Source organism: Mustela nivalis, assembly GCF_964662115.1.
Source record: "Mustela nivalis genome assembly, chromosome: 2".
NCBI lineage: Eukaryota > Metazoa > Chordata > Mammalia > Carnivora > Mustelidae > Mustela > Mustela nivalis.
Window position 1 is genome coordinate 133,560,773 of NC_139021.1, and position 25,697 is coordinate 133,586,469.

The following is a 25,697-nucleotide window of genomic DNA, read 5'->3' on the forward strand; positions in this document are numbered from 1 at the left end:
GTACACAATTCCAGGTTCACCAATATTTTCTGTAGAAAATGTTCTGCTATCTTTTGACTTCCACTATTGCTACTGAGAGTTCCTTATAACTGTAACCCCTTTGTGGGTGACTTCTTTTTAAGATCTGTCTTTGGTGCTCTGTATTTCCATTTCAGATTTATCTTGATATGGATCTCTTCTTGTTTAATCTTCATTCTTTTATCTAGTGCCACTATCAGTCCAAGCCCCTCTAATTCCTTCATGTGGCCCTCTCCGGTTACCCTACCTCTTCCTCGTTAAACCTCACCCATAGCTGTGATCTGCTAGACTTTTTCTTGCCTCAGGGCTTTTGCTCTGTATTTTCTTTTGCCTAGAACAACAAACAGGTGGGTTCCCACCTCTCCTTTGCTGGCAAACTCTCACTTCTTTGATCTCAATTCAATATTGATTCCTGAGAAAGGCTTTTCTTGACCCTGCTCTTCCCCCAGTCAACACTGCTATGATAGTTCTTGTAACAGAGCATCATTTTCCCTCTGCTTCATATTTATCACAGTTTGCAATTATAGTTGACCTTTGAACAATGCAAGGGTTAAAGGCACCGACCCCTGTGCAGTTGAAAATCCATGGCTAACTTTTGAGTCCCCTAAAACTTAACTATTGACAGACTACAGTTGATGGGAAGCCTTACTGAGAACATAAAGAGTTCATTAACACGTATTTTGTATGTTATATGTATTATATACTGTATTCCTACAATAAACTAAGCTAGAGAAAAGAAAATATTAAGAAAATCCTAAGGAAAATAGATTGTTAGTACTATACTGTATTTACTGAAAAAATGGGGGCGCCTGGGTGGTTCAGTGGGTTAAAGCCTCTGCCTTTGACTCAGGTCATGATCTCAGGGTCCTGGGATGGAGCCCTGCATCGGGCTCAGAGGGGAGCTTGCTTCCTCCTCTCTCTCCGCCCACTTCTCTGCCTACTTGTGATCTCTGTCTGTCAAATAAATAAATAAAATCTTTGGGCGCCTGGGTGGCTCAGTGGGTTAGGCCACTGCCTTCGGCTCAGGTCATGATCTCAGGGTCCTGGGATCGAGTCCCGCATCGGGCTCTCTGCTCCACAGGGAGCCTGCTTCCTCCTCTCTCTCTCTGCCTGCCTCTCTGCCTACTTGTGATCTCTCTCTGTCAAATAAAAAAATAAAAATCTTTAAAAATAAATAAATAAATAAATAAAATCTTTAAAGAAAAAAGAAAGAAAAACGTGCATATAAGTAGACTAGTGGAGTTCAAACCCATGTTGTTCAAGGGTTTACTATACATTTGTGTGTTATTTGTTAGCAAATGTTCCTCCATCAGTCTGCATACAACATAGGGATAATGACCACGCCTGGCTTTATTCACCATTCTGTATTCACAGCCTTACCACAGTGCCTGGCAAACAACAGGCACTCAATAAATTCATGCTGAATAAACAAATAACCAATGAAAATCCAGCTTCCTTTACATGGCATATAATAGTGCTTCTAGATCTGCACTTGCTACTTACTCCCTTTTCCTAAAATGCTACTCTCTTGGCCTGCCAACTCCTTGTTCAGCAGAGAAACTTCCTCTGTGAAGCCTTCCTTTACAGAACTTGCCCACACATGAGCAGAGTTTTGCTGCCTGTCTACGCGCCCCTAGAATCTCAACCACAGCCCTCACCCCAGTGTACTCTGAGATCTGCCCTCCTCAAGATGGAAGCCCTAGGAGTCTACTATGCCTCATAGGCAGGGCATCTGAAAAATGCCTGAGGGAAAAGAAGACTAGCAATGCACTGCAAGGGGGAATAGCTGGTGGAGGCAGGTCTTTGAGGAGGTAAGAAGGAATGAGAGCAGAACAAGAGATTATAGCCTCATCAGAGATAATGTATGCCATTCTTCAGAAAGAGAATGAAATTGAGTGGGGCATGGTGATGAGAGCAGGTAGACTGTGAGGGGAAAAAGGAAGGAAGCCACCGAGTTGCTTTTGTGTTCTCAGCAAAATGTGAGGAAGCCATTCTTCTTCGAGGGGCAAGGATGGAAGCTCATGTGACGGTACCAGACAGAACAGAAGAGCCACTTTCTTCAATACTTAAATCTTAGCAACAGCTGACTACTAAGTAATGAGTACAACATTGCCGCAAATTCCTCACCCAGTCATGCTTTACCAAACCCAAGAATGCATTACTAAGTGAACCTACAGTGCCCCAGCTCAAAGTCTCCAGAAGAAAAATCTGATCTAAGTGGTTCCATCCTTTTAAATGTCAGGCTTCACATTCAGTCAGTTTAAGGGAAGGAATCTCTGATTAAACTACATGAAATCATACAAAGAAAGTTGAATGTATCTTTAATACATGGCCTCTCTCCCATGCCTCCTGCACTGAGTAGTATCTCTTCATATAAACAAGCAAAAAGATTTAATGTTCCTTTCTGTACCAATTTGCACAGCCTCCCCAAACACCTTGCACAAAGGAGGCATTCAAATTGTTTTAAAACTGAATTAAATAAGAGGTGTTTAAGTCTCTTAGTAATTCCCACAAATTTGAGGATGGAAATTCACAAATCTTTTTTAAATAACATAAACATGTCTCTCCTTGTGAAAGAGGAATGTATAATAGGGGAAAAAAAGGCAGTAAGAGAGATGGGAATTACTAAAAAAATGTTCTTTGTGGATTACACCATTGGATTCAGTGGCTATGTCTTCAGACCTTTCAATTTACAAAGCCCTGACAACAGTAAGTGTGCAAAATTTGTAAGGGCTGGATCTACGGGAAAATAATGGGTGTATTTACCTTTGAAGTACCCACTGTTCCATTGATGTGGATACCAATTATGTCTGAGCACTGTCTTCAAAAGCCATCTAGCTTCTACAGCTCTTATTTTCTTCCAATCTCAAAACCCTGTATTCTTTACACTTGAAGACCTCCTATAGAATGAAGGGTCTAACCATTAAAGCAAAAGGTAAAGATATCCAATGGAAAAACTCAAAGTAATGATTTTATTATCTCTTTCCAGTGACCTCTCTTTTTCCTTCTAGGGCCACCAAGAATAGAGTAAATTAAAACTGTGGAGCCTATGACATCTGTATGTTAAAACAGACTTGAAGCTATAGATTAGGAAAAACTCACTGTATTATTTAATGAAATGCTACAATCCCATCTAAATTTTCCATATAGCACCATGTTAACTGTATGTCTATAGGCTAGCACAGATTTCAGTTCCACAACAGTAAGGTTTAAACTACTATGAACAAAAAGAGAGAGACAGTCAGTGGATTAGTGGATTTAGTGCCAGGAGCTGGGGAGAGGAGAATAGGGGGGTATGGAACAGTGGGGAATGACTATTTGAAAGGTATAGGATTTCCTTTTGGGGTGATTAAAATGCTCTGGAACTAAAAGTGGTGATGGCTGCACAATGTTATTGATGTCCTTAATGCCACGGAATCATATACTTTAAATAAAATGGCTGAAATGGTGATTTTTATGTTATGCAAATTTTACCACTTTCAAAAAAAAAAGTGGGTCACAACTTTCCATTTTACTCTAGAAGTAAGAATTGGAAAAGAGTCTATCCTACTTAACCTAGCATACACACACTGAAAACCTTTATTCTGGCCTAGGGATTGAGAGTATGGTTTTGATGTCTAGGCTTTCCTTGGCCAAACTACTTAAACTCTGTGAACCTCCCTATCTATAAAATGGGCACACTAATAGCATCTATCTTACACAGACGTTGCAAAGATAAAACAGAGATAATACACAGGGCGCCTGAGTGGCTCAGTGGGTTAAAGCCTCTGCCTTAGGCTGGGGTCGTGATTCCAGGGTCCTGGTTGGTATACAGCTCCGACATGGGGCTCATGGGGCTCAACAGGGAACCTGCTTTTCCCTCTTCCTCCGCCTGCCACTCTGCCTACTTGTGCTATCTTTCTCTCAAATAAATAAGTAAAATCTTTTAAAAAACAGAAACAAAAACAAAAACCCTTACCTAGATCAAAGATTGTTGCACTATCATTTGTGGACCTTTGGAGGTCCCCAAGACTATTTGAGGGGAGTCTATGAGGCTAAAACTATATTTATAATAATTGTAGGACATTATTTGCCTTTTTCATTGCAATGGCATTTACAGGGATGGTGCAAAAATGCTGGGTAAACTGTCAGCACCTCAGCATGAAGGAAGACAGCAGCACCAAACTGTACTAGCAGGAATACATTTTCATTATACGTCCAAAAAAAATCTAGTTTCATTTATCCTTGATGAAACAGTAAAAATGATCAATTTTATTAAAGCTCAGGCCTTGAGTACCTGGTTTTTTTTTTTTTTTAAGATTCTATTTATTTGTTTGAGAGAGAGTGAGAACATGAGCAGGGGAGGGGCAGAGGGAGAAGCAGGCTCCGCAGTGACCAAGGTGCCCAACAGGACCTGAGACGAAGGCAGACGCTTAACCGACTGAGCCACCCAGGGGCCTCAAATACATGCCTTTTTAATATCCCTGTGGGATAAACTGGCAGTACGTATAAAGCAGTTGGGCTATATACCGAAGTAGATGGCTGTCGGGAGGAAAAGCACTTGTGTGAGGCTGTCAGAGCTAGAGCTGAGCTAGTTTCTTTGTCCATGAACACCATTTGTATTTGAAAGAACAAATGACAGACAAATTATGGTTATTCAGACTTGGTTATTTGACAGACATTTTCTCAAAAAAGAACTTCAAGGAAAACAGTATTTTTGGCCAATAATAAAATTCAAGCTCTCAAGTGAAAATTAGAATTTTAGGAAATGTGTATCAGCTACCATGAGCTTGACGGCAGCTTCCTAATACTTAAAGACTGTGATGAAATTAGTAGCGTTATTAATTCATTTTTAATATTGCATAATGAAATGTCTCAACATTTGGAACAGCTGTATAACTCAGTGAACCAATGTTTTCTAAATGACCAATACAAGCATAGGTTAAAGATCCAGTCAAAATGCAAAAGACAGAGGGGCACCTGGGTGGCTCAGTGAGTTAAAGCCTCTGCCTTTGACTCAGGTCATGATCTCAGGGTCCTGGGATCGAGCCCCACATCGGGCCCTCTGGTCAGCAGGGAGCCTGATTCTCCCTCTCTCTCTCTGCCTGCCTCTCTGCCTACTTGCGATCTCTATGAAATAAATAAATAAAATATTTTTTTAAAAATCCAAGAGACCAATGGATTTTAATGCAAGAGTATGGTATGTTCACCATTGCAAATGACCTTTTCAAAACTATAACTTGTCAAGTTTTAGTGTAGTACTAAATATCCAGAATTATCCGAAAATACCATTAAAGTACTTTTCATGTTCCCAAATACATTTCTATGTGAGTCCAGATTTTCTCGGGCCCTCTGGTCAGCAGGGAGCCTGATTCTCCCTCTCTCTCTCTGCCTGACTCTCTGCCTACTTGCGATCTCTATGAAATAAATAAATAAAATATTTTTTTAAAAATCCAAGAGACCAATGGATTTTAATGCAAGAGTATGGTATGTTCACCATTGCAAATGACCTTTTCAAAACTATAACTTGTCAAGTTTTAGTGTAGTACTAAATATCCAGAATTATCCGAAAATACCATTAAAGTACTTTTCATGTTCCCAAATACATTTCTATATGAGTCCAGATTTTCTTATATACTTCAATCAAAACAACATACTGCAACAGACTGAAGAGAGAAGCAGATCTGAGAACACAGCGGTCTATTCTATTACGGAAACTTAAAAAAATGTAAAACAATGCCAACCTTCTCACTAAATATTTTTTGTTTGGGAAACAGAATTCTCATGAAAAATTTTATTTACATAAACAATAAATATCTTGTTTCTATTTTTAATGAACTATCAAATGTTAAATTTTGCAGTTTTAACTTCCAATAAGGTAAACATTGATAACTATAACCCATATAAAGAAAGGCTCTTTGGTACCTTCAGTAATTTTTAAGAAATTAAAGTGATTATATGCCCCAAAAGCTTGAGACCTACTACCTTATCATTCACTGTTTTTTGTTCATAAAACTGAAAAGTAATCTACCCCATATACAGCAGCCCTACAACACAGTGAAAATGTTTGGATAGTTATAGCTTATAACACAAAGTGAATGATCCATACCAGATATCAAACTCCAACCTGGCAGAAATGTTTTGGGATGTCCTAAAGGAACAACTTTGTGCCCCTAACTTTTTAAGGTAAGGTCATTAGTATGTTTATTTAGGCATATGTTAAGTATCTGAAAGACAAATCTGGTCCAAACACATACAACACCTGATTCTATTGTCTTTTCCTGCCTTCCTCCATTCACTTCCAATTGAATTGAGATAGGAGATAATTGAGATTATCAATTTGAATTGAGATAACTGAAACCTTACAAGGGATCCTCTACAAAAGCAAATCAATTTGGGGGCTCGCCTAGAGATTTCGATCTTCTCTAGAGGGTTTTTGGTTCAGTATGAGTTCTGTTCTATCCTGCCTTAATGAAGAGACGACAAAAACAAACTTCCAATTCAAGTTTGGTTCCTCTGCTCACTGAAGACCTTGACTAGACTAATAAATGGTGTTAACATTGGAAATGGCTCTAGATGCCTAGGCTAGCCTCAGAAATAACCTGGGTTGCAGACCGAGAATCCCTAGCATGATCTAAGTGTGATAGTAACACTAGTAAAAAACAGTAAACATTTGTTGACGTGTGTTTTGATGATGTCCACATGTGCTAAGCACTGTTCTAAGACTCATATAAATTACCTTAATCCTAATAATCCTACAGAGTTTGTATAGTTATCCCCATTTTGTCCTGGTATCCACTAGACCTGCATTGTGTCACTTTTACAACCACCATCCTAAAATGCCATCCTTCCTACCTCCTATAACCCGAAAAACATGAAGAAAGCACTGAGCTCCTAAAAACTAGATTGCTATAATCAATATATATCATCCAAGTAACTCAATAATTATCAGATTAATTATCTGATACTTTTTCCTGCAACAAATTCCTCTTTTAAAATATTAGCTACCTATTTTTTAAAAAAAAAAGAAAGAACTGACACATTCTACAATAATAAGATCTCAAAGAAAAGGAATCAAAACTTGTTGAACTTCTAGGAATGCTTTTAGGAACTTCTTGGTAGAAGCAAAGAAGCATTACAGAAACATACCTGTTGGAGCCATCTTTCATATGGACTTTGGCATAAAGAACGTCCACCATGCCAGGATCATCGTTCATGTATTCTATCCCTGCCATCTCTACTTCTAAGGGTTTGCCCCCAGAAATGTCACTGCAAAGGAAAAAACATTAGATTTTTCTGTTTAATCTGAAAAGGCCATTTTAAACATGGTTATTATACAGAGTCAAATATTACAAAAATGAAATTGTTAAGATTTCTTTACTAACAGTATTATCTAACCATCCTTCTAATTTCAAAATTAACACATTCTATGCACACCAACTAGAAACACAAGTATTTCCAAAGTCACACTACAGTTATGTCAATACCAGTTTATTATACTGAGAGGAAAAAATCCAAGGAATGGCAGCTCTGATTGACAAAGACATTGTTGCTCATCTCTTGGGTTTTATTTCATTATTTCTACAAGCTGCAAACACCATTTTACTCATCTAACAATGGTGGAAGCATAAAGTAGTACTAATCTTTAACAGCAATTTGGCAATATTTATAAAAAGCCTTCAAGAATAGAAACCCTTTTTTGTCCAAGCAATTCAATTTCTAGGAGCAAAACCGAAGGAAATAATTATGAATTTCAGCTACATATCCAACCATAGCTGATAAAGGAAAGCTCTTTACAGAATTCCAACTGACAAATACAGAAGAATTCCAAGTGATAGATGCAGAAGTAATGATGAAATTATATAATATCACCATTTTGCAACCCCTGACAAAATAATGGATGGGAGACAATGATTAGCAATGGCTTCTAGAACCTAACAGCAGAAGGTTGGAGAAAAGATAAAGAGATCCTTACGGAGGGCTAACCACACCTGAACCCACTGATCAGGCTTATCACACATACAAAAAAGAACCAGACAATACATACTTCCTGATATGATGTAATAGGTCATACTCATACTCATGAAAAATAATTTATGCATAGGGTTTGACTGAGGCATTGTTTGGAGCAGCCAAAGACTGGAAACAGATTAAACACTCATTAGGGTTTTAATAAAATGTGCACGACAATGTGCATGATGTATGTTACTATTTGTGCAAAAGACAGGGTAAGAAAAATCTATGTACACACACATATACATTTCCTTGTACATACATAAAATCTCTGGAAGGATACAAAGAAGCTGCTAAAATCTCTTAAAATCTCCTGCCTTTAGACAGGAGAGCAGGGTACTTGGTGGGAATAGCAGTGGAAAAGAAACTCTTCACCGCATATCCTTTGAATCTTTAAAATTTTGAACCATATAAATGTATTACCCATTAAAAAGTTAATATAAAAATACAGATGCAAAAGAAGTCAAACACAAGTTTATCTATTACACATATATGCAAAAGAAGTCAAACACAAAAATGTTTATACTGAATGATTTGTTATGTGACATTCAAGAACAAGCTAAATTAATCTATGGAAATAGAAATCAGAACAACAGTTATTTCTGGAAGAAGTGAATTTACTGGAAAAGGTCATGAAGGAACTTCACAGAGTGATGACAATGTACAACATTTTGATTTGGCTGAAATTACATAAGTCTATGCATTTGTTAAAATTCATCAACTACACTTAAGGTCTGTGCATTTTGCTGTAAGTCAATTACACCTTGAAAAAATACACACATGCATATAAAAAAGTGTGAGAGCATTAATAGTAATTATATTTAGGTAATAAGATTAAAAGTGGTATTTTTTTTTATCTGCAACTTTGACTTTTCCAAAACTAGTATGTATTACTTTATTTTAATTCAAGAATAACTGATATACAATATTATATTAGTTTTACATGTGCATGTATTACTTTTGTGTTAAGTAAAACCTCACCATCCTGCTTCTTCCCAGACCCCTTACACAGACTTGTACTTCAACCAGAAATGGCCTTGCAGTGCCAAGCTGAAACCCAGCTAAAAATCAATTCACCAGCACAGTCTTCTGCAAGCCCCCCAAGGCCAGGAAGTCGATCCATCTTTTCTACTAGATCCCCGGCACCTGGTACTCCATAAATCTCTGGTAAACACTGAGCAGATATTCTACTCTAAAAAGAGAGGCTTTTCTGGTCAATTTTGAGAAGAATGTGGACACATCCCTATAATGTCACTGAAAACCATGTGGCACTAATCAAAGGCAAAAGGATGTTGGGATCCACCAAAAGGCAATTCTCAAAAAAGCTATCAAAGAAAGTTCTCTTGATACTGAACTAAGGCCATAGGGAAACCCTCTGGAGCCAGGAATCTTCATGGTAAAGATTCTCTTAGGGGAACCTGAGTGGCTGAGTCGGTTAAGTGTCTGCCTTCAACGCAGGCCATGACCCCAGGGTCCTGGGATTGAGCCCCAAATTGGGCTCCCCGCTCAGTGGAGAGTCAGCTTCTCCCTCCCTCTCTGCCTCCCCACTACCCCGCTTGTGCTCTCTCCTCCTCAAATAAAATCTTAAAAAAAAAAAAAAAAAAAGGTTCCCTTAAAACTTGAAGACCATATTACTGCACAAGACCAGGATCTCTTTCAGTAAGAAACAAATTACTATTTTGGCCAGATATTCGAGAAAAATTATTGCCTTCATGCTCTAGTAAGTGGGGTATTCCAAAACACAAGTCAAGCTCTGAACTATTACCTAAGGCCTGTAGCTTCAATGAACAACACAATGTATCTCCATTCCAAGTAATAGCCAAAGAATTCAATATGAAAGATTGCCATTCAATCCTTTCAAAATGTAGTCAACCAAACTTACAGGAGAAAAACAGTTTAATACTAACTATACATTCCTCTGCTGATTTCAGCTCTAACCCTGCATGAAACCATTAGATCACCCAAAAGCACCAAACCATTGGTTTAGTTTCCCACTAAAATGTTTTTACTGGATTATGTCTAATGTTACACTCTCAAATTCTAGGGATCAATACAAGAGAGAACCATGTGACCAATGTTGTTGTATCTTCTGCAAAATTCCTGTTGAAGACACTGCTCATCATCATTTTGGGTTAATATTTACATGACAAGTTTTTCTCAGATTGAGAACAAGCAAAGGATTTTCTTCTAAAAAACTGTTATGCTCCTTTTCATCAGTTAAGAATGATGATAATCGATGTGTTTCCTTCTGGAATGTAGTTCAAGTATACCAGTGCTTAAAAACTATTGAATTCTATTGCTCAAGTACAATTATAAGCTTTCCTTGGTTTTCTGGTAAACATTTTCTCCCGTTCCGACTTTAACATTTGTTTTGTATGTATGTCCTCACTCACGAACCACCTCAAATCTTTAGAATGAGCTGGGGTACCAGGAACAACAAAAAATGAAACAATGAAACAGGACCTAAAGCCTGCCCTTTAGGATCAGAAACTCTTCTGACCTTCCCTAGGATTTACCAAGACAGAAATTCGGTGGTTTGCCTGATAAATGGCTCTTTGTCTTGGTGACAAAACTATCCCACCCTCAACACCAGGGAGCATACTTTTCAACTGAGTGACATCTGAGGCAATGATTAGGAAGCAACATTTGTCTGTGGGTGTTTTTCCTCTTCTCTCCTTGCTCTTGTCCCTTTTTACCTTATTATTTGGTGTTACCTAAGGCCTATGGGGAACACTTAGGTACAGGAAGAGTGATACTGGAATTTGAAAGTACTGCAGATTTGTCAGACTATACACTCTGAGCCACTATGCTGTTTGTGCTCTACATCTCACAAAGAAAAGTCACAAGGGAGACATTTAAAGCTTCGGCGTTTACTGAACACTGAATAATTCATCTGGAATCGATAAAGCTACATGAGCCGTTAGTTTAAGAAGTGAAATCAAAGTTATGTTTCTGGTCAGGTAACAACCCTTAAACTCAAAAAACCCCCAAAATTTAAAACAAATATTCAACTACCCATTTCTTTAAAATATCTATATATAGCAGCACAGTTTTAATTCTGAGTCGAGCCATATTTATTTAATATCTTTTTTAAAAATTTGTATTTATTTATTTGAGAGAGAGAGAGGGAAAGAGAGCACAAGCAGGAGAAGAGACAAAGGAAGACAGAAGCAGACTCCCCACTGAGCAGGGAGCCTGATGTGGGACTCAATTCCAGGACCTCAGAATCATTACCTGAGCTGAAGGCAGACAGTTAACCAACAGAGCCACCCGGGCACCCCTATTTAATGTCTCCACTTAAAAAGCCATCAAAGTACTACAGCATGTTATATATTAGTCTGTTCAATTGCAGTGTTTTCCTTTCTTATATTTTAAGTTGGCATCTTCACATCATAAAAAGGTTCAGATTAGAAATGCCGTTATTTACTGTCAGTGTAAGTATACCAAGTACAAAGGCTGAGATCAAACAGTAAGAATAAGAAAGGGAAAAAAGTTAAATGATAAATTTTACTCACCAAGGCTATTGTATAAGTGTGTGTGTGTGTGTGTGTGTGTACACATGTACTTTGTTTTAGCAAACATTTTTTCCTTTTAGGGAAACTAGGCACTTCTAGCCAATCTAAACAGCCAATCTGATTCTCACTCTCCTCAGAAATAAATTAATTTTGCACTATGTACTTTTTAAACAAGTATATGCGGCAGAGGAAAAGGTGGGAGAAGAGGGCTGGGGAGGCTTACTTTACTTGCTGGTTTTAAATCTTTCCAGCTTTTTGAAAAAACATCTTCAAAAAAATTTCTGCCTGCACTGCAGATTTTTGGCAATGTAACTTTGTCCTATTTCAAAAGCTTTGCTGAATTTGAAAAACTACAATTACTGTTTTCATCCTGTCATGTCAAAAATTCTTAGGAACTATTAAGGCTGCTCTTCATTTCCTATGCACACCAACCCTGACATGCTTAAAGTGCTCAGATTTGGCGTTTAGTCACAAAAGGCACCAAGAGACATAAAAGGGAGGAACTCAGCTAAATCCTCCCATAGCTCAGGATAAAGATTCAGTGATTAAAAACCTGTGACCTTATTTTTGTAGGTAAAAAACAAACACCTTCCTAAACAAATATCTACCTTTAAATTTCTTCTTAGCAAAATTATCCTAATGGCACCCAAGAAAATGCAGTTTCATTTCATTTTCATTTAACAAAAAAGTGACCTGGAAATAAGTTAAGGTATCAGGACTAATGCTTAAATCAGGTAACACTGCTCCACTTTGTGAGGTAAAGCATAAAGCTTTATCTTAGGCAGGGAAGTTGTAAATACTTAATTACAAATACCCAATTATTTTGAATTTTAGGTTAAGACAGGTTAGGAGAGAAATGGTTATGTCCATCAGTGAGCAAAGATCAAGACAAAGAAGTATTCTTTGCAGACTGCAAACCCAATCAGCTTATGATTTTGCTCAAGAAAAATATCTTGCCTTCAAAACAAAGAAAATATCTTGCCTTCAAAACAAAGGAAAAGGAGAACTGGCCCACATATAAGTCACTATACTACACAGTTTCATATAAATGAAAAAAAATTTAATGCTTTTACCTTGTCTTATCCAATGAACTAGACGACCCATTTCTACAAGGCCACATGAAAATAGTATGGGACCTGAATATTATAACTGAATTTAAAAAAACAACACCTCTTCAAGTGAGTCAGTTTTCAAATTTCTCTTATTCTTCATCAATCTTAAGAAAAAGGGCAAAGGGTAGGGAAGAGATGATTCTTTAAAATAAAACTGTTAGGTCAGATGTACATGTAAATTAAAATTTTATAATGAAAAGAATAACAAGTCTGCCCCCAGAATAGCAATGTTTTCCCTGAACCAAAACAGACTGCTTAGACAGTTTTTGGTATTCTTACACAACTACCTGTATTTTAAAAAGAAAATTAAAGTCTTGAAATACAATGAAGACCTTTGTAAGGAATCCTATTATATAATGTTTGAGTTACTGTGGTAATAGAATAATGGCCCTCCAGGGAGGCTCACATCTTCTTTTCTGGAATTTGTAAATATGCTGCCTTACATGGCAGACAGACTTTTGCAGATGTAATTAAGGTTAAGGAGTCTGAGATAGCATGATTATCCTGGATTACCTGGGTGGGCTCAATCAAATCACCAGTCCTTAAAAGCAGTGAACCTCCCCCGACTATGGCCAGAGACAGAGATGAGGTAACAGAAGGGTCAGAGAGAAGGAAAGCTGCTATTGCTGAAGATGGAAGAAGGGGGTCACTAGCCAAAGAATGTGGGTGTGGCCTCTAGAAGATGGGCTTTAAAAGCAAGGAAATGAACTCTTCCTTTGAGCCCCCAGAAAGGAACACAGCCCTGCTGATTCTTTGATTTTAGCCCACTGAAACCCGTATCAGACTACCCCACAGAACTATAAGATAATGAATTTTCACTGTTCTAAGCCACCAAGCTTGTGGTAATGTGTTCACCTGCTTAAGAAACTAGTACAGTACTCTATACTGTTCAGTAGGTAATGAAAAGAATTTCCTTTTGGAGAGAATGATGGGATGTCCTGTTAAGAACAAAATTTGCCTACTGAATTAGTATAATTTAAGGTAGAGTCTTTCCATAAAAATTTATAAATATATGCTTTAAACCCATGTTAACCCTTTCAGACAATGGTCCAATATTAAGTGTTACAAGTGGGTGAGTCAACAGACCTTGCTGCCATGTGACAACAAGTTCGCCCAAGTGCAAAAACAAGTCTGTGATACCAAAGAGAAGCCAGTACAAGAGGACCACCCTTCCCCATTCCTGCAGATCACTCACTCAATGAAGTCCTCTTTACACTGCTGTAGCATCTCACATGTCTGCTGGATCTCTTGCTCACTCAAAAGCACCAACATCCCAATGGTTAGGTGAAGCTTTTTGGGATTCTGGAAAATGGTGCTATCAACCCCATGATCCTGTGGTCAAAGACAGAAAAACAAAAACACTCAGTCCACATTAAAGAAAATGGCAGAAATAGAATTTAGAGCTCAGAGATAAGCCCAGATATCTATGACTTACTGATTTTCAACCAGATGCCAAGACAATTTAATGGAGAAAAAGTCTCCTCAACAAATGGTGCTGGAACAACTGAATGACCACTCGCAAAAGAATGAAGTTGGACCCACACCTCATACCATATACAAAAATTACATCAAAATGGATCGGTGACCTAAATATTAAAACTAAAATCATAAAACTCATAGAAGAAAGAGATTCCTTTTTTTTTTTAATATTTTATTTATTTATTTGACAGAGATCACAAGTAGGCAGAGAGGCAGGCAGAGAGAGAGGGGGAAGCAGGCTCCTTACGGAGCAAGAGAGCCTGATGCGGGGCTCAATCACAGGACCCTGGGAATCATGACCTGAGCCGAAGGCAGAGGCTTTAACCCACTGAGCCACCCAGGCGCCCCTAAAGAACCCAATTTTTAAAATAGAAAATGAACTTGAGGGATTTCTGGATGGCTCAGTCAGTTAAGTATCTGACTCTTGATTTCGGCTCAGGTCATAATCTCAGGGTCATGAGATCAAGTCCCACCTTGGGCTTCATCCTGAGCATGGAGCCTGCGTAAGAGTCTCTCTCTCCCTCTGCCCCTCTCTACACTCAGAAGAAAAAAGAAAAAGAAAATGAACTTGAATAGACATTTTTCCAACGAAAAAATACAAATGGCCAAGAAGCATATGAAGATGGTTCAACTTTATTATTCATTAGAAGAATGCAAATCAAAACCACAATAAGGTATCATTTCATATCCATTAGGCTGGCTATAATAAAAATAAAGGCAGAAAATAACAAATTCTGACAAGGATATGCTTAATGGGTACAGAATTTCCTTTTGGGGTGATGAAAATGTTTTAGAATAATACAGCACTGATAGTTGTACAACTTGGAATGCATAAATGCCACTGAATCATTCACTTTAAAATGGTTAATTTGGGGGCGCCTGGATGGCTCAGTGGATTAAAGCCTCTGCCTTCAGTTCAGGTCATGATCCCAGGGTCCTGGGATCAAGCCTCGAGTCAGGCCCTCTGCTCAGCAGGGAGCCTGCTTCCCCCACCTCTCTCTGCCTGCCTCTCTGCCTACTTGTGATCTCTGTCTGTCAAATAAATAAATAAAATCTTAAAAAAAAAAACAACTTAAAATGGTTAATTTTGTGTTATGGGAAATTCACCTCAATAAAAGAAATTTTTTAAGAAGGAACTGGTAGCGGGGCGCCTGGGTGGCTCAGTGGGTTAAAGCCTCTGCCTTCAGCTCAGGTCATGATCCCAGGGTCCTGGGATCGAGCCCTGCACTAGGCTCCCTGTTCTGTGGGGAGCCTGCTTTTCCTCTTCCTCTCCCTGTTGCTCTGCCTACTTGTACTCCTTCTTTCTCTGTCAAATAAGTACATCTTTTTAAAAAATATAAATATACTCATAAATCTCCCTTTTTAAAAAAACTGAAGTGAAATTCACTTAATACACAATTAACCATTCTAAAGTGTACAATTCAGTGATGTGTACTGTATTTACAATATTGTGCAACCATCAGCCCTTCTTAGTTCTCAAACTTTTTTTCATCCCATAAAAACACTTCATAATCATTAAATAATCACTCTTCATTCCCAATCACTCACCCCCTGGTAACCTCTAATTTGCTTTTCGCCTCTTTGGATTTGCCTATTCTGGATATAGTATATAAAAGGAATCATACAATATATGACTGCTGTGTCTGGCTTTTTTCACTTAGCATGTATTCAAAGTTCATCCAAATTTTACCATGTACTGGTACTTCATTCCTTTTTATGGCTGAATTATATTCCATTGTATGTATATAACATAACTTGTTTATTCATTCATCCCTTAATGGCCATTTGAACTGTTCCCATCTTATGGCTATTATGAATAATGCTGCTATAAACATTCATGTACAAGTTTCTGTGTTACCATGTTTTCAGTTCTTTTGGGTATAAACCTAAGAGTGGAACTGCTGGGTTATATAGTAATTCTAATGCTTAATCTTTTGAGGAACCACCAAACTGTATGCCACAACAGCGGAATCGTTTTACGTTCTTAGCAGCACTGTAGAAGGGTTCCTATTTCTCTCCACCTTTGCCAACATTTACCACTTTTCTTTTAAAATTTTATTATAGGCACCCTAACGGGTATGAAATAGTATTTCATTGTATTTTTATTTGCATTTCCCTGTTGACCTATGATGTTGAATATCTTCTCATGTCCTTGGTGGACACCCCCTCTGGAGAAACTGCTATACAATTTCTTTGCCCATTTCCTATTTTTTATTGTTGAGTTATATGAATTCTTTAAATATCCTGATACTAGTCCCATGTCAGATCATGAATCCATGTCAGATCATGAAGGTAAACAGGTCTCAGGTTTCTATATATTCACCCTGCAAATGAAGACAAGAAAAAGAGTCAAGAATCTTCTCCCCTCAACAAGAGCAAAGCAGGAATTCTATCTCTGAATTGTAAGTTCTGATCCCATAATCTGATTCTTGGGCTAATAAACCACCCCAAAGGCAGAGAAATAGGACTATCAAACACAGATAGCTTACATTCTGTTCTTGGCTTGCCTAAGACTGCCTAATTTTTGCCTCGGCAGCGGGAGTTAATAGATTATTCATTTTCTAAGTGTTAATGGAGCTCAAGCTATTTTTATATCTGATGAAGAGTTTTGTGATTCTACACATCAACCCAAATTGCCTCATTTAATGAAAGTGATTTTAAGAAACAATCAGCTTTTAAATGTGTCAAGGAAGGCTAAGCGTGATGTTTATCACCCCAGCTGCTCTAACCCATGGCAGAACCTGTCACTTTAGAAAGGCATGCAAAGTGTTAAAAAGTCCCCAAATGATTCCAATATGCACAACTCCATCCCAAACTACAGTTGAGAATTACTCCCCTAGTAATAAGAGCTAATATTTTTTTAACCCTTATTCTGTTCCAGACATCTCCTATGCACTTTACATGGAAAACAGCCTATGAAGAGAGATCTTATCCCCATTTTACAGATGAGGAAACTGAGGCACAGAGAAATAAAATCACTTTCCCCAAGTAACACTGCTAGTAAAGGGATGAAGCCAAAATTCAAACCCAAGCAGTCAGGCCACAGAGCCTACACTTTTGATCAATATATATCGTCTCACTTGTAACAGCCACCTAGAGGAGGATGGAACAAATGTGATCATCACCCAGAGGCAAGTCCTTACACATTTCAACAAAGCTCACACAATAAATGAATCTGATCACCAGAGAATAAAGCAAATCTCATAATTCTCTGAAAGTGATTTTTGCCTTTCCTCGATGTGACACCATAAAAGCATGATCTATAAAAGAAATAAAAGGATGAATTAAATTTTATCAAAATTTAAAACTTTCACTTCAAAAGACCCCATTAAGAAAATGAAAAGACAAGCCACAGAGAAAAATACCTGGGAGAAAAACATTTGCAAATCACCTATTTGGGGGCGCCTGGGTGGCTCAGTGGGTTAAAGCTTCTGCCTTCGGCTCGGGTCATGATCTCAAGGTCCTGGGATCGAGCCCCGCATTGGGCTCTCTGCTCAGCAGGAAGCCTGCTTCCCTTCTTCTCTCTCTGCCTGCCTCTCTGCCTACTTGAGATCTCTGTATGTCAAACGAATAAATAAAATCTTTTAAAAATAATAATAAATAAAATAGAATTAAAATTAAAGCAAAACAAAAACAACAAATCATTTATCTGATAAATATAAATATATAAAAATTCTTAAAATTCAACAATAAAAAGATATGTAATTCCATTTAAAAATGACCAAAGAGGGGCACCTGGGTGGCTCAGTGGGTTAAAGCCTCTGCTTTCGGCTCAGGTCATGATCTCAGGGTCCTGGGATCGAGCCCCGAGTCAGGCTCTTTCCTCCACGGGGAGCCTGTTTCCTCCTCTCTCTCTTTCTGCCTGCCTCTCTGCCTACTTGTGATCTCTGTCTGTCAAATAAACAAATAAAATCTTAAAAAAAAAAAAAATGACCAAAGAAACTGAATAGATATTTCACCAAAGAGTATATAATGACTAAGAAACATGTGAAAAGATGCTAATATCATTAGTCATCAAGAAAATGCACATCAGGGGCGCCTGGGTGGCTCAGTGGGTTAAGCTGCTGCCTTCGGCTCAGGTCATGATCTCAGGGTCCTGGGATCGAGTCCCGCGTCGGGCTCTCTGCTCAGTGGGGAGCCTGCTTCCCTCTCTCTCTCTCTTTCTCTCTCTGCCTGCCTGTCTATTTGTGATCTCTCTCTGTCAAATAAATAAATAAAATCTTTAAAAAAAAAAAAAAAGAAAAAAGAAAATGCACATCAAAACCAAAATGAGATATTGCTTCACGCCCCATCAGAATGACTATAATCAAAAAGACAGACAATAAGGACCTGGGGAAACTGAACTGCTCACACACTGGTGGGGTAAAAGGCCATGATATAAACAATGCATTCTAAACTGGTTCAGAAAGAAAGAAAAAAGAGGAAGAATGATAAAACAGTAAAATTCTAACAATAGGTAAATATGAGTAAAGGATGCTATCCTTAGTCTTACAACTTTTCCATGAGTTTAAAATTATTAGCATCCAGTTGCTGCTGTTACAAATTACCACAAATTTCATGGTTTAAAACAACACAAATTTACTGTCTTACTACCTAGCAAAATAAAGCTCTTTTCCTTCCTAACCTTATTCTTTGAGAGCCTACCCCTTCAGTCAACCTAAGGTCACTTGCCAAGAAAACACTGAATACTGGGAAACAAAACACAGAGAACACAAAGGAGAAGGAAAAAGAACAGATGGGATAACTTAAGGCCACACAAACTGAATTCTTTTGGAGAACCTTGAGTCATAAGCCTTCAGTCTTTATCTGTGCTGGAAGTTATATAACTTACATGTGATCCTACTGGACAGTCCTTTAATAAATGGAGAAACACCCTCAATTTTAGCAATGCCATCTATGAAGAAAACCTTTTCTCTTACTGAATTATCTAAAGTTACTGTGGAACCAAACAATCTTCAAGACAATGGCATAAATCTCTAGAGCCACTACTGTTCTTTGCTTAGAATATATCATATTCCCACCTACAAGCCTCTTGGCTGAAATAAAGAAAGACCAACAGCAATTTCTTTACTCCAGGGGTTTTAATTACACTGGGCCTGGCTCTAAGTTCACCATTACTCGGAGCTAGAACTATTACTCCATTAGGTTGGACAACCAGACTGGCGCCTGAAAATTCTGATGGTGGTGACTTTCCACCCAACAAGCAGCAGCAAAAGGTAAAGTAACAGAATTCCCTATAGGTCAGTTTTGTCTAGATGAAAAAAAAGAAAGTGTTTCTTTATGGCTAAGTCACATCTAAGGTGTTTCTGTATTTGTTAAATAAGGTCTCCTCCAAGGAGAAAATGATGAACCAGCTACCTCTCCAGAAAGCTTGTGAGAGGGCCTAAACTGTGTTCAGAGTTCCAAGTTGCATCCTAACTCAGCAGTCCTAGGTGCAAAACTTTACCCCTGTCATTCAAACGGCAGCTCTGTGATCTACTACTAGCAATCATCACGGTCTCACAGGCCCTTCATTGATTGTACTTTTAATCCACCATTTGGGCTCCACTAGGGCAGAACTGCTAGCTATCAGCATGAACAATTAACAAGGAATAGCGAAATCTAAAAATGTCAAGCTTGGGGGGAAAGCCAGGAGAGGGAAGTATGGATTAGCCCACCATGGCGCATTCATTCATTCTCTCTGCTTCCTTAAAGCCCCAGGTAGAACTCAATCATTCTCTCCACACAGATGGGACAGAACGCAGGTGCACCCGCCAGAGCTGTCAGCTAGCAGAAGGGTAGTTTCTGTGCCATTACATAAAAGTTATAAGAACACCTAGGAATCTAACCCAGACCTGTACCACTCAGAAGCACTCTAACTTGACAGTACATGCTGAGAGCCAGAGACAACAAAACAAACCAAAACTTCCTCAGATTATATTCACAGTTATCACCTTCTAGGAGCTCCAGGTATAACAAAGGTTTGTGATTTAGCTATAAAAAGCCTTTAAATCTGGAATACAGAGTCTAGGGTTTTAATTTCAACTCTGTTACAAACCAGCTGTGATTAGGCAAGCCATTTCGCTTCTCCGGACCTTGGTTTCCTCCTCTGTGACATAAGGGAGATGGTCTAGTTTACCTCTAAGTCGAAGGTCCTGTAAATTTTTTTACATGCTCCCACAAATCCCGTAATTTAGTATGAAACAGATGTTTGTGAGGGATCTACCAATTCACTTCCTGATCTTCCAAGCAAAGAAAGAGAGGAAATAAACTTGAGAGCCTTCCCTATGCTCATTATATTTTCTTTCCTTTTTTATGGCCAAATCCCATGAAATCACTTCTGGGGCAAGTGACATAAATCTCATTCACACAGGAAAGCTATTCAAACAAGGCAGACTGGTGAAAAGAGCATTTGGCTCTGCAACCAGACAGGCCTATGTTCAAATTCTAATTCTGCCACCTATCAGAAGGTGAACTGAAATGAGTTACTCAATTGTCCAGAAACTCCAATTTCATTATCTATAAAAAGGACAACATTTCCCTCTTGGAGTTGTTCTGAGGATTAAAAGAGACATATGTGACGCCTCTGGTATATACCAGTGTGGAATAAATACAGGCTTCCCCGGCTTCCTGCTTCTTATGTGACCATGTACCACTCTAAGCAAATACCATCCTTGCATGCCTTTGTAAAGCTCCATCAAGAGCTAAATTAGGCTCTGCTGAGTCATTTCTATTATTCCTTAAGAATGTTCACAAAAGCGGAGTTTGAATCTCTATATGTTATTAATAAAATACCTTAAGTTGAATAAGCTTCAGAAAACAGAGTTTGGATGCTTCTGGCTTACAAATTCTATACAGACATAATTATAGCAGAGTGCAAGTTCTTAAAACAAAGGACGAACATTTAAACATAAGATTTTACCGGGACTAGAAAAATAGAATGCACTGTCTAAATAGCCTTACCCATGAAAAAGGAGCAAAGAGTATCTCCCCTTCACAAAAGAATATATCCCTCTTATCTTTGATGAGAACAGGGAAGAGTTAAACCTACTTTTCTAAAAGCTTCAGTATTCCTCTGTAAGTAAGTTGTAAGGACTAATTAATAATCCATCTACCAACCGACACTTATTCCCAAAGATAGACACTGATCACTCAAACATCAGTAATGGGTTAACAGTACTGAAGCCACCTCCTCAAGCCAGACCCTTAGCTTCTTCTGGATACCCTGCTTTCCCTCATCTCCCTACTGTCACCTTTGTTGTTACTACAGAAACAGCTAACACGTATACAGTACTACCTATGTGCCATGTTCTGCACATAGCTTAAATATCTTAATTTATTAACTCACTTACTCTTCATTTCAACAGTAAAGATGAGTACTATTATTATCCCCATCTTAGAGAAGACCTCTGAAATATTTCTGCAGTACATCCCCTTCTGAATAATACACCACAGATTTCGCCTTTTTTTCCTTGAGATTTTATTTATTTATTTGAGAGAGAGAGAGCATAAGAGCAGGGGGAGGGAGAACAGATTCCCTGATAAGCAGGGAGCCTGATATAGGGCTCAATCCCAGGATGCTGGGATCGTGACCTGAGCTAAAGGCAGCCGGTTAACCCACTGAGTCACCCAGGTATTCCTAGTCTTTCTTTTCTTTTCTTTTCTTTTCTTTTTTAAGATTTTATTTATTTATTTGACAAACATCACAAGTAGGCAGATAGGCAGGCAGAGAGAGAGAGAGGAGGAAGCAGGCTCCCTCAGGGCAGAGAGCCCGATCTGGGGCTCGATCCAAGGACTCTAGGATCATGACCTGAGCCGAAAGTAGAGGCTTTAACCCACTGAGCTACCCAGGCGCCCCATCCTAGTCTTTATTTTCAACAGACTCTATCTATCTCTAACTGCTATCTGCCTCTGGTAACCGACTCCTTAACTCTCAATCCATTCTCCACGCTGCCTTCAGAATTATTTTTCCACAATGTGAGTTAACCACATGAGTCCCTAATTAAATTCTTTAGTAATTCTTGACTCTAAGATAGACTCAAAATTCTTAACCTATACAAGACCTTTTACCACCTGGATTCCACTCACCTTGCCTCTCTCTTCCCTATGCTACCCACTTTCTAGATTCTAGTCTTAACCTCCGCACTCTCCCCTGAACACAGCGGACTAGAACACTGCCATACCTTGCAAGCGCCATTTCCCCCATGTAGAATGCTCATCCCCAATTTGCAAACTTGCCACAAGCTTTTGTTCTTCCATTAAGACTCTGCTCAAGTGTCACCTCCCTTATATAAGCCTTTTCCAGCCACTGGAGAACCTCTTCTGTGAGTATCCACTGCAGTCCCCTCTAATGGCACCTATCTCACATTACCATAACTGTATCCATAAGAACACTATTCCCCGACACCCCCCCCCCACATGCGTAAGAGTAGAGCCCACTGTTAGTACATAATACAGACTGGCAAATGGCAGACATTTAATAAATAGTGAATGAATGAATAAAACATAAATATTTGTTAATAAGAGTTTCAATCCAAATGGTGCAATATAAGAATCTTGTAAACACTTCTTACTTTCCTAACCAACAGCAGGACTCAGGAATTTACAACTTTTCTTACAACCAAAGACAACTATTCCATCTCCATCCTAAATTAGTTCATAAGATAATTAGAAATCCCACAACTCCCTTTATATACGAAGAATCCTAAATTATACATGAAAGCTTTTACATGTAATTTTCTTCTTCAGTGAATACTACTAAATGGAAAAATAATCCCAGTCGAGGGAGAAAACCCAGATCCATTAGTCATTTTTGCCCAGTGTCAGCCTACAATGTGAGCAGAATTATGTAGTTTCTGGAGCTATAACCTATTCAGATTCTCCAGGCAGCCTGAGAAATCCCCTGTTGCCACAAGCCCGCAGAATGCTCCACCAAACACAGTTTTGAATTACTGTTTTTCATTACTGATGTGCTTTCTACTGGACCCTGCTGTGAGATAAAATGGAATTATAGCAGCATTTCCAGCTATAGAATGACTGAGAGATATACAGGGTTTTAATATACTTCTTGAACTCACAGGCACTAAGACATCTTTGAATCTTAATGTAAAAGAGGAAAGAGTAAAAAAGTAAGGCGCAGTTTATCTGCAAATCACACAGATGAAAAATACCTTGCCAATGTCTGTGGGCAGCTAAATCCTACATTAAATACTCAGGCTTAGAGAGCTGAAGCACAGGGATGATAGTGATAATGTCTGGAGTGAAATAACATTTCTTATAAACTGATCAACACAAAGGAAGGTGATTTCAGAAAATGCTCTTCTAAAAGGTAAATTCACAGTTTCCTTGGAGAGTCAAGGGTGAGGTCAAGGACAAGCATGCTACCAAATAGAGAGAGAAAAGAAGCCAACTATTTTAAAATAATAAAAGAAAAGTTCAAGGAAGGGTGAGAGAAAGGCCATGACCTGGAAGTAGAAAGGTCATCTGCTGTATCAAAAATCTGACCTTCAAGGGGGCACCCTGGGTGGCTCAGTGGGTTAAGCCGCTGCCTTCGGCTCAGGTCATGATCTCAGGGTCCTCGGATCAAGTCCCGCATCAGGCTCTCTGCTCAGCAGGGAGCCTGCTTCCCTCTCTCTCTCTCTGCCTGCCTCTCTGCCTACTCTGTCTGTCAAATAAATAAATAAAATCTTACCCAAAAAAAAAATCTGACCTTCACAACAATGCTTAAAAATGAAAATTCACTCCAAAGTGAAAGGAGAAAGAGATGAGTTGATAATCATGTTGGAGATCTCAACAGTCCCCCTCTCTGAAATTAACAGGATAGAAAATGAAAAAGGTTATAGAAGACATAAAGATCACTAACAACTAGATGATATACATAATGTTTATAGAACAATCAACCCCAAAACATCAGAATACACATCTTTCTCAAATGTACACATAACATTTACCAACCAGACTATATTCTAGAACAGAAAACAGACATAAATGCATTCAAAAGAATAGAATCAGATTATGTTATCTCATCAAGAGAATTAAATTAGAAATCAGTAACAAAAAGGTATCTGGAAAATCCGCAAATGTAGAAAAGTAAGCAACACACTTGTAAGTAACAGAAGGTCAAGTCATGCTTACAATTGTATGTTAATTTATAATTATCTCAAAGTAAAACTTTAACTAAAATACTAAGAAAACCCCACATTTACTTCAAACTAAATGAAAATGGAAGAACACATATCAAATTTGAGGAAATACAGCTAGAGTAATATGTAAAGGGAAATTAACATCTTTAAGTGCTTAAACTAGAAAAGAAAAAAGTCTTCTATTAATGATTTTTAAGTTTCTAAATTAAGAAATGAAAAAATAGCAAATTAAACCAAAAGCTATGCATAAGTTCAATAAAAAGGATAAAATTAGAAACTGATGAAATAGGAAATGGATAATCAACAGATGAATGGATAAAGATGTGGTATATATATATATATGTGTGTTTGTGTGTGTGCACGCGCACGCGCGCACACACACTAGAATACTATGCAGCCATCAAAAGAAATGAAATCCTATCATTTGCGATGACATGAATGGAACTAGAGGGTATTATGCTTAGCAAAATAAGTCAACCAGAGAAAGACAACTGTCATATGATCTCCCTGATATGAGGAAGTGGAGATGCAATGTGGGGCGGTTTGGGGGGTAGGAAAAGAATAAATGAAACAAGATGGGATCGGGAGGGAGACACACCAAAAGAGACTCCTAATCTCACAAAACAAACTGAGGGTTGCCGGGGGGAGGGGGGCAGGGAGAGGGTGGTGGGGTTACGCACATTGGAGAGGGTATGTGCTATGGTGAGTGCTGTGAAGTGTGTAAACCTGGCGATTCACAGACCTGTACCCCTGGGGCTAATAATACATTATATGTTAATAAAAATTTTTTAAAAAATCAAAAAACGAAAATGGATAAATGGGGCGCCTGGGTGGCTCAGTGGGTTAAGCCTCTGCCTGTGTCTAAGGTCATGATCTCAAGGTCCTGGGATCGAGCCCCTGGGATCAGGCTCTCTAGTCAATAGGGAGCCTGCTCCCCCCCCACCCACCTGCCTCTCTGCCTACATGTGATCTCTGTCGGTCAAATAAATAAATAAAATCTTAAAAAAAAAAAGAAGAAAGAAAATGGATAAACAACAGAGAAAAATCAGTAGAACCAAAAGATGTTTTGTTTTTTCAAGGACCAATACAGGTGACAGACCTCTAGCCAGATAAATCAGAAACAAAAGAGAAATGACATAAATTCCTAATAACAGCTTTAAAGAGGGACTATTACTACAGAGATTATAGACCTTAAAAGGATAATAAAACATTATGAGCATCTTTATTCCAATAAAATTAAAAAACAAGATGAAATTGACAAATCCCTCGAAAGACACAAACTGACAAAGCACACTCAAGAAGAAGTACAGAACATAATTAGTCCTAATCAGACGAAAGAAACTGAATTCATAATTTAAAACCATCTCAGAGGAGTGTCTGGGTGGCTCAGTCAGTTAAGTGACTGCCTTCGGCTCATGGCATGATCCTAGGGTCCTGGGATGGAGCCCGACATGGGGCTC

General features: G+C 38.4%; 1 protein-coding gene across 8 annotated transcripts in view; it reads right to left on the reverse strand.

Annotated features, from left to right (window-relative positions):
- The window catches only part of ASCC1 (activating signal cointegrator 1 complex subunit 1), a 101,150-nt gene that overhangs the window by 46,386 nt on the left and 29,067 nt on the right, over positions 1 to 25,697 (reverse strand). For all 8 annotated transcript variants that reach the window (XR_014306864.1, XR_014306865.1, XM_082715952.1 and 5 more), the window contains exons 6-7: positions 13,833 to 13,969; positions 7,147 to 7,266 (exon numbers count right to left, since the gene is read on the reverse strand). Coding sequence is in view for 6 of the 8 variants with exons in the window: in XM_082715952.1 (XP_082572078.1) it covers positions 7,147 to 7,266; positions 13,833 to 13,969 (257 nt within the window). In the remaining 2 variants the exon portion in view is untranslated. The remainder of the gene's footprint in view (positions 1 to 7,146; positions 7,267 to 13,832; positions 13,970 to 25,697) is intronic.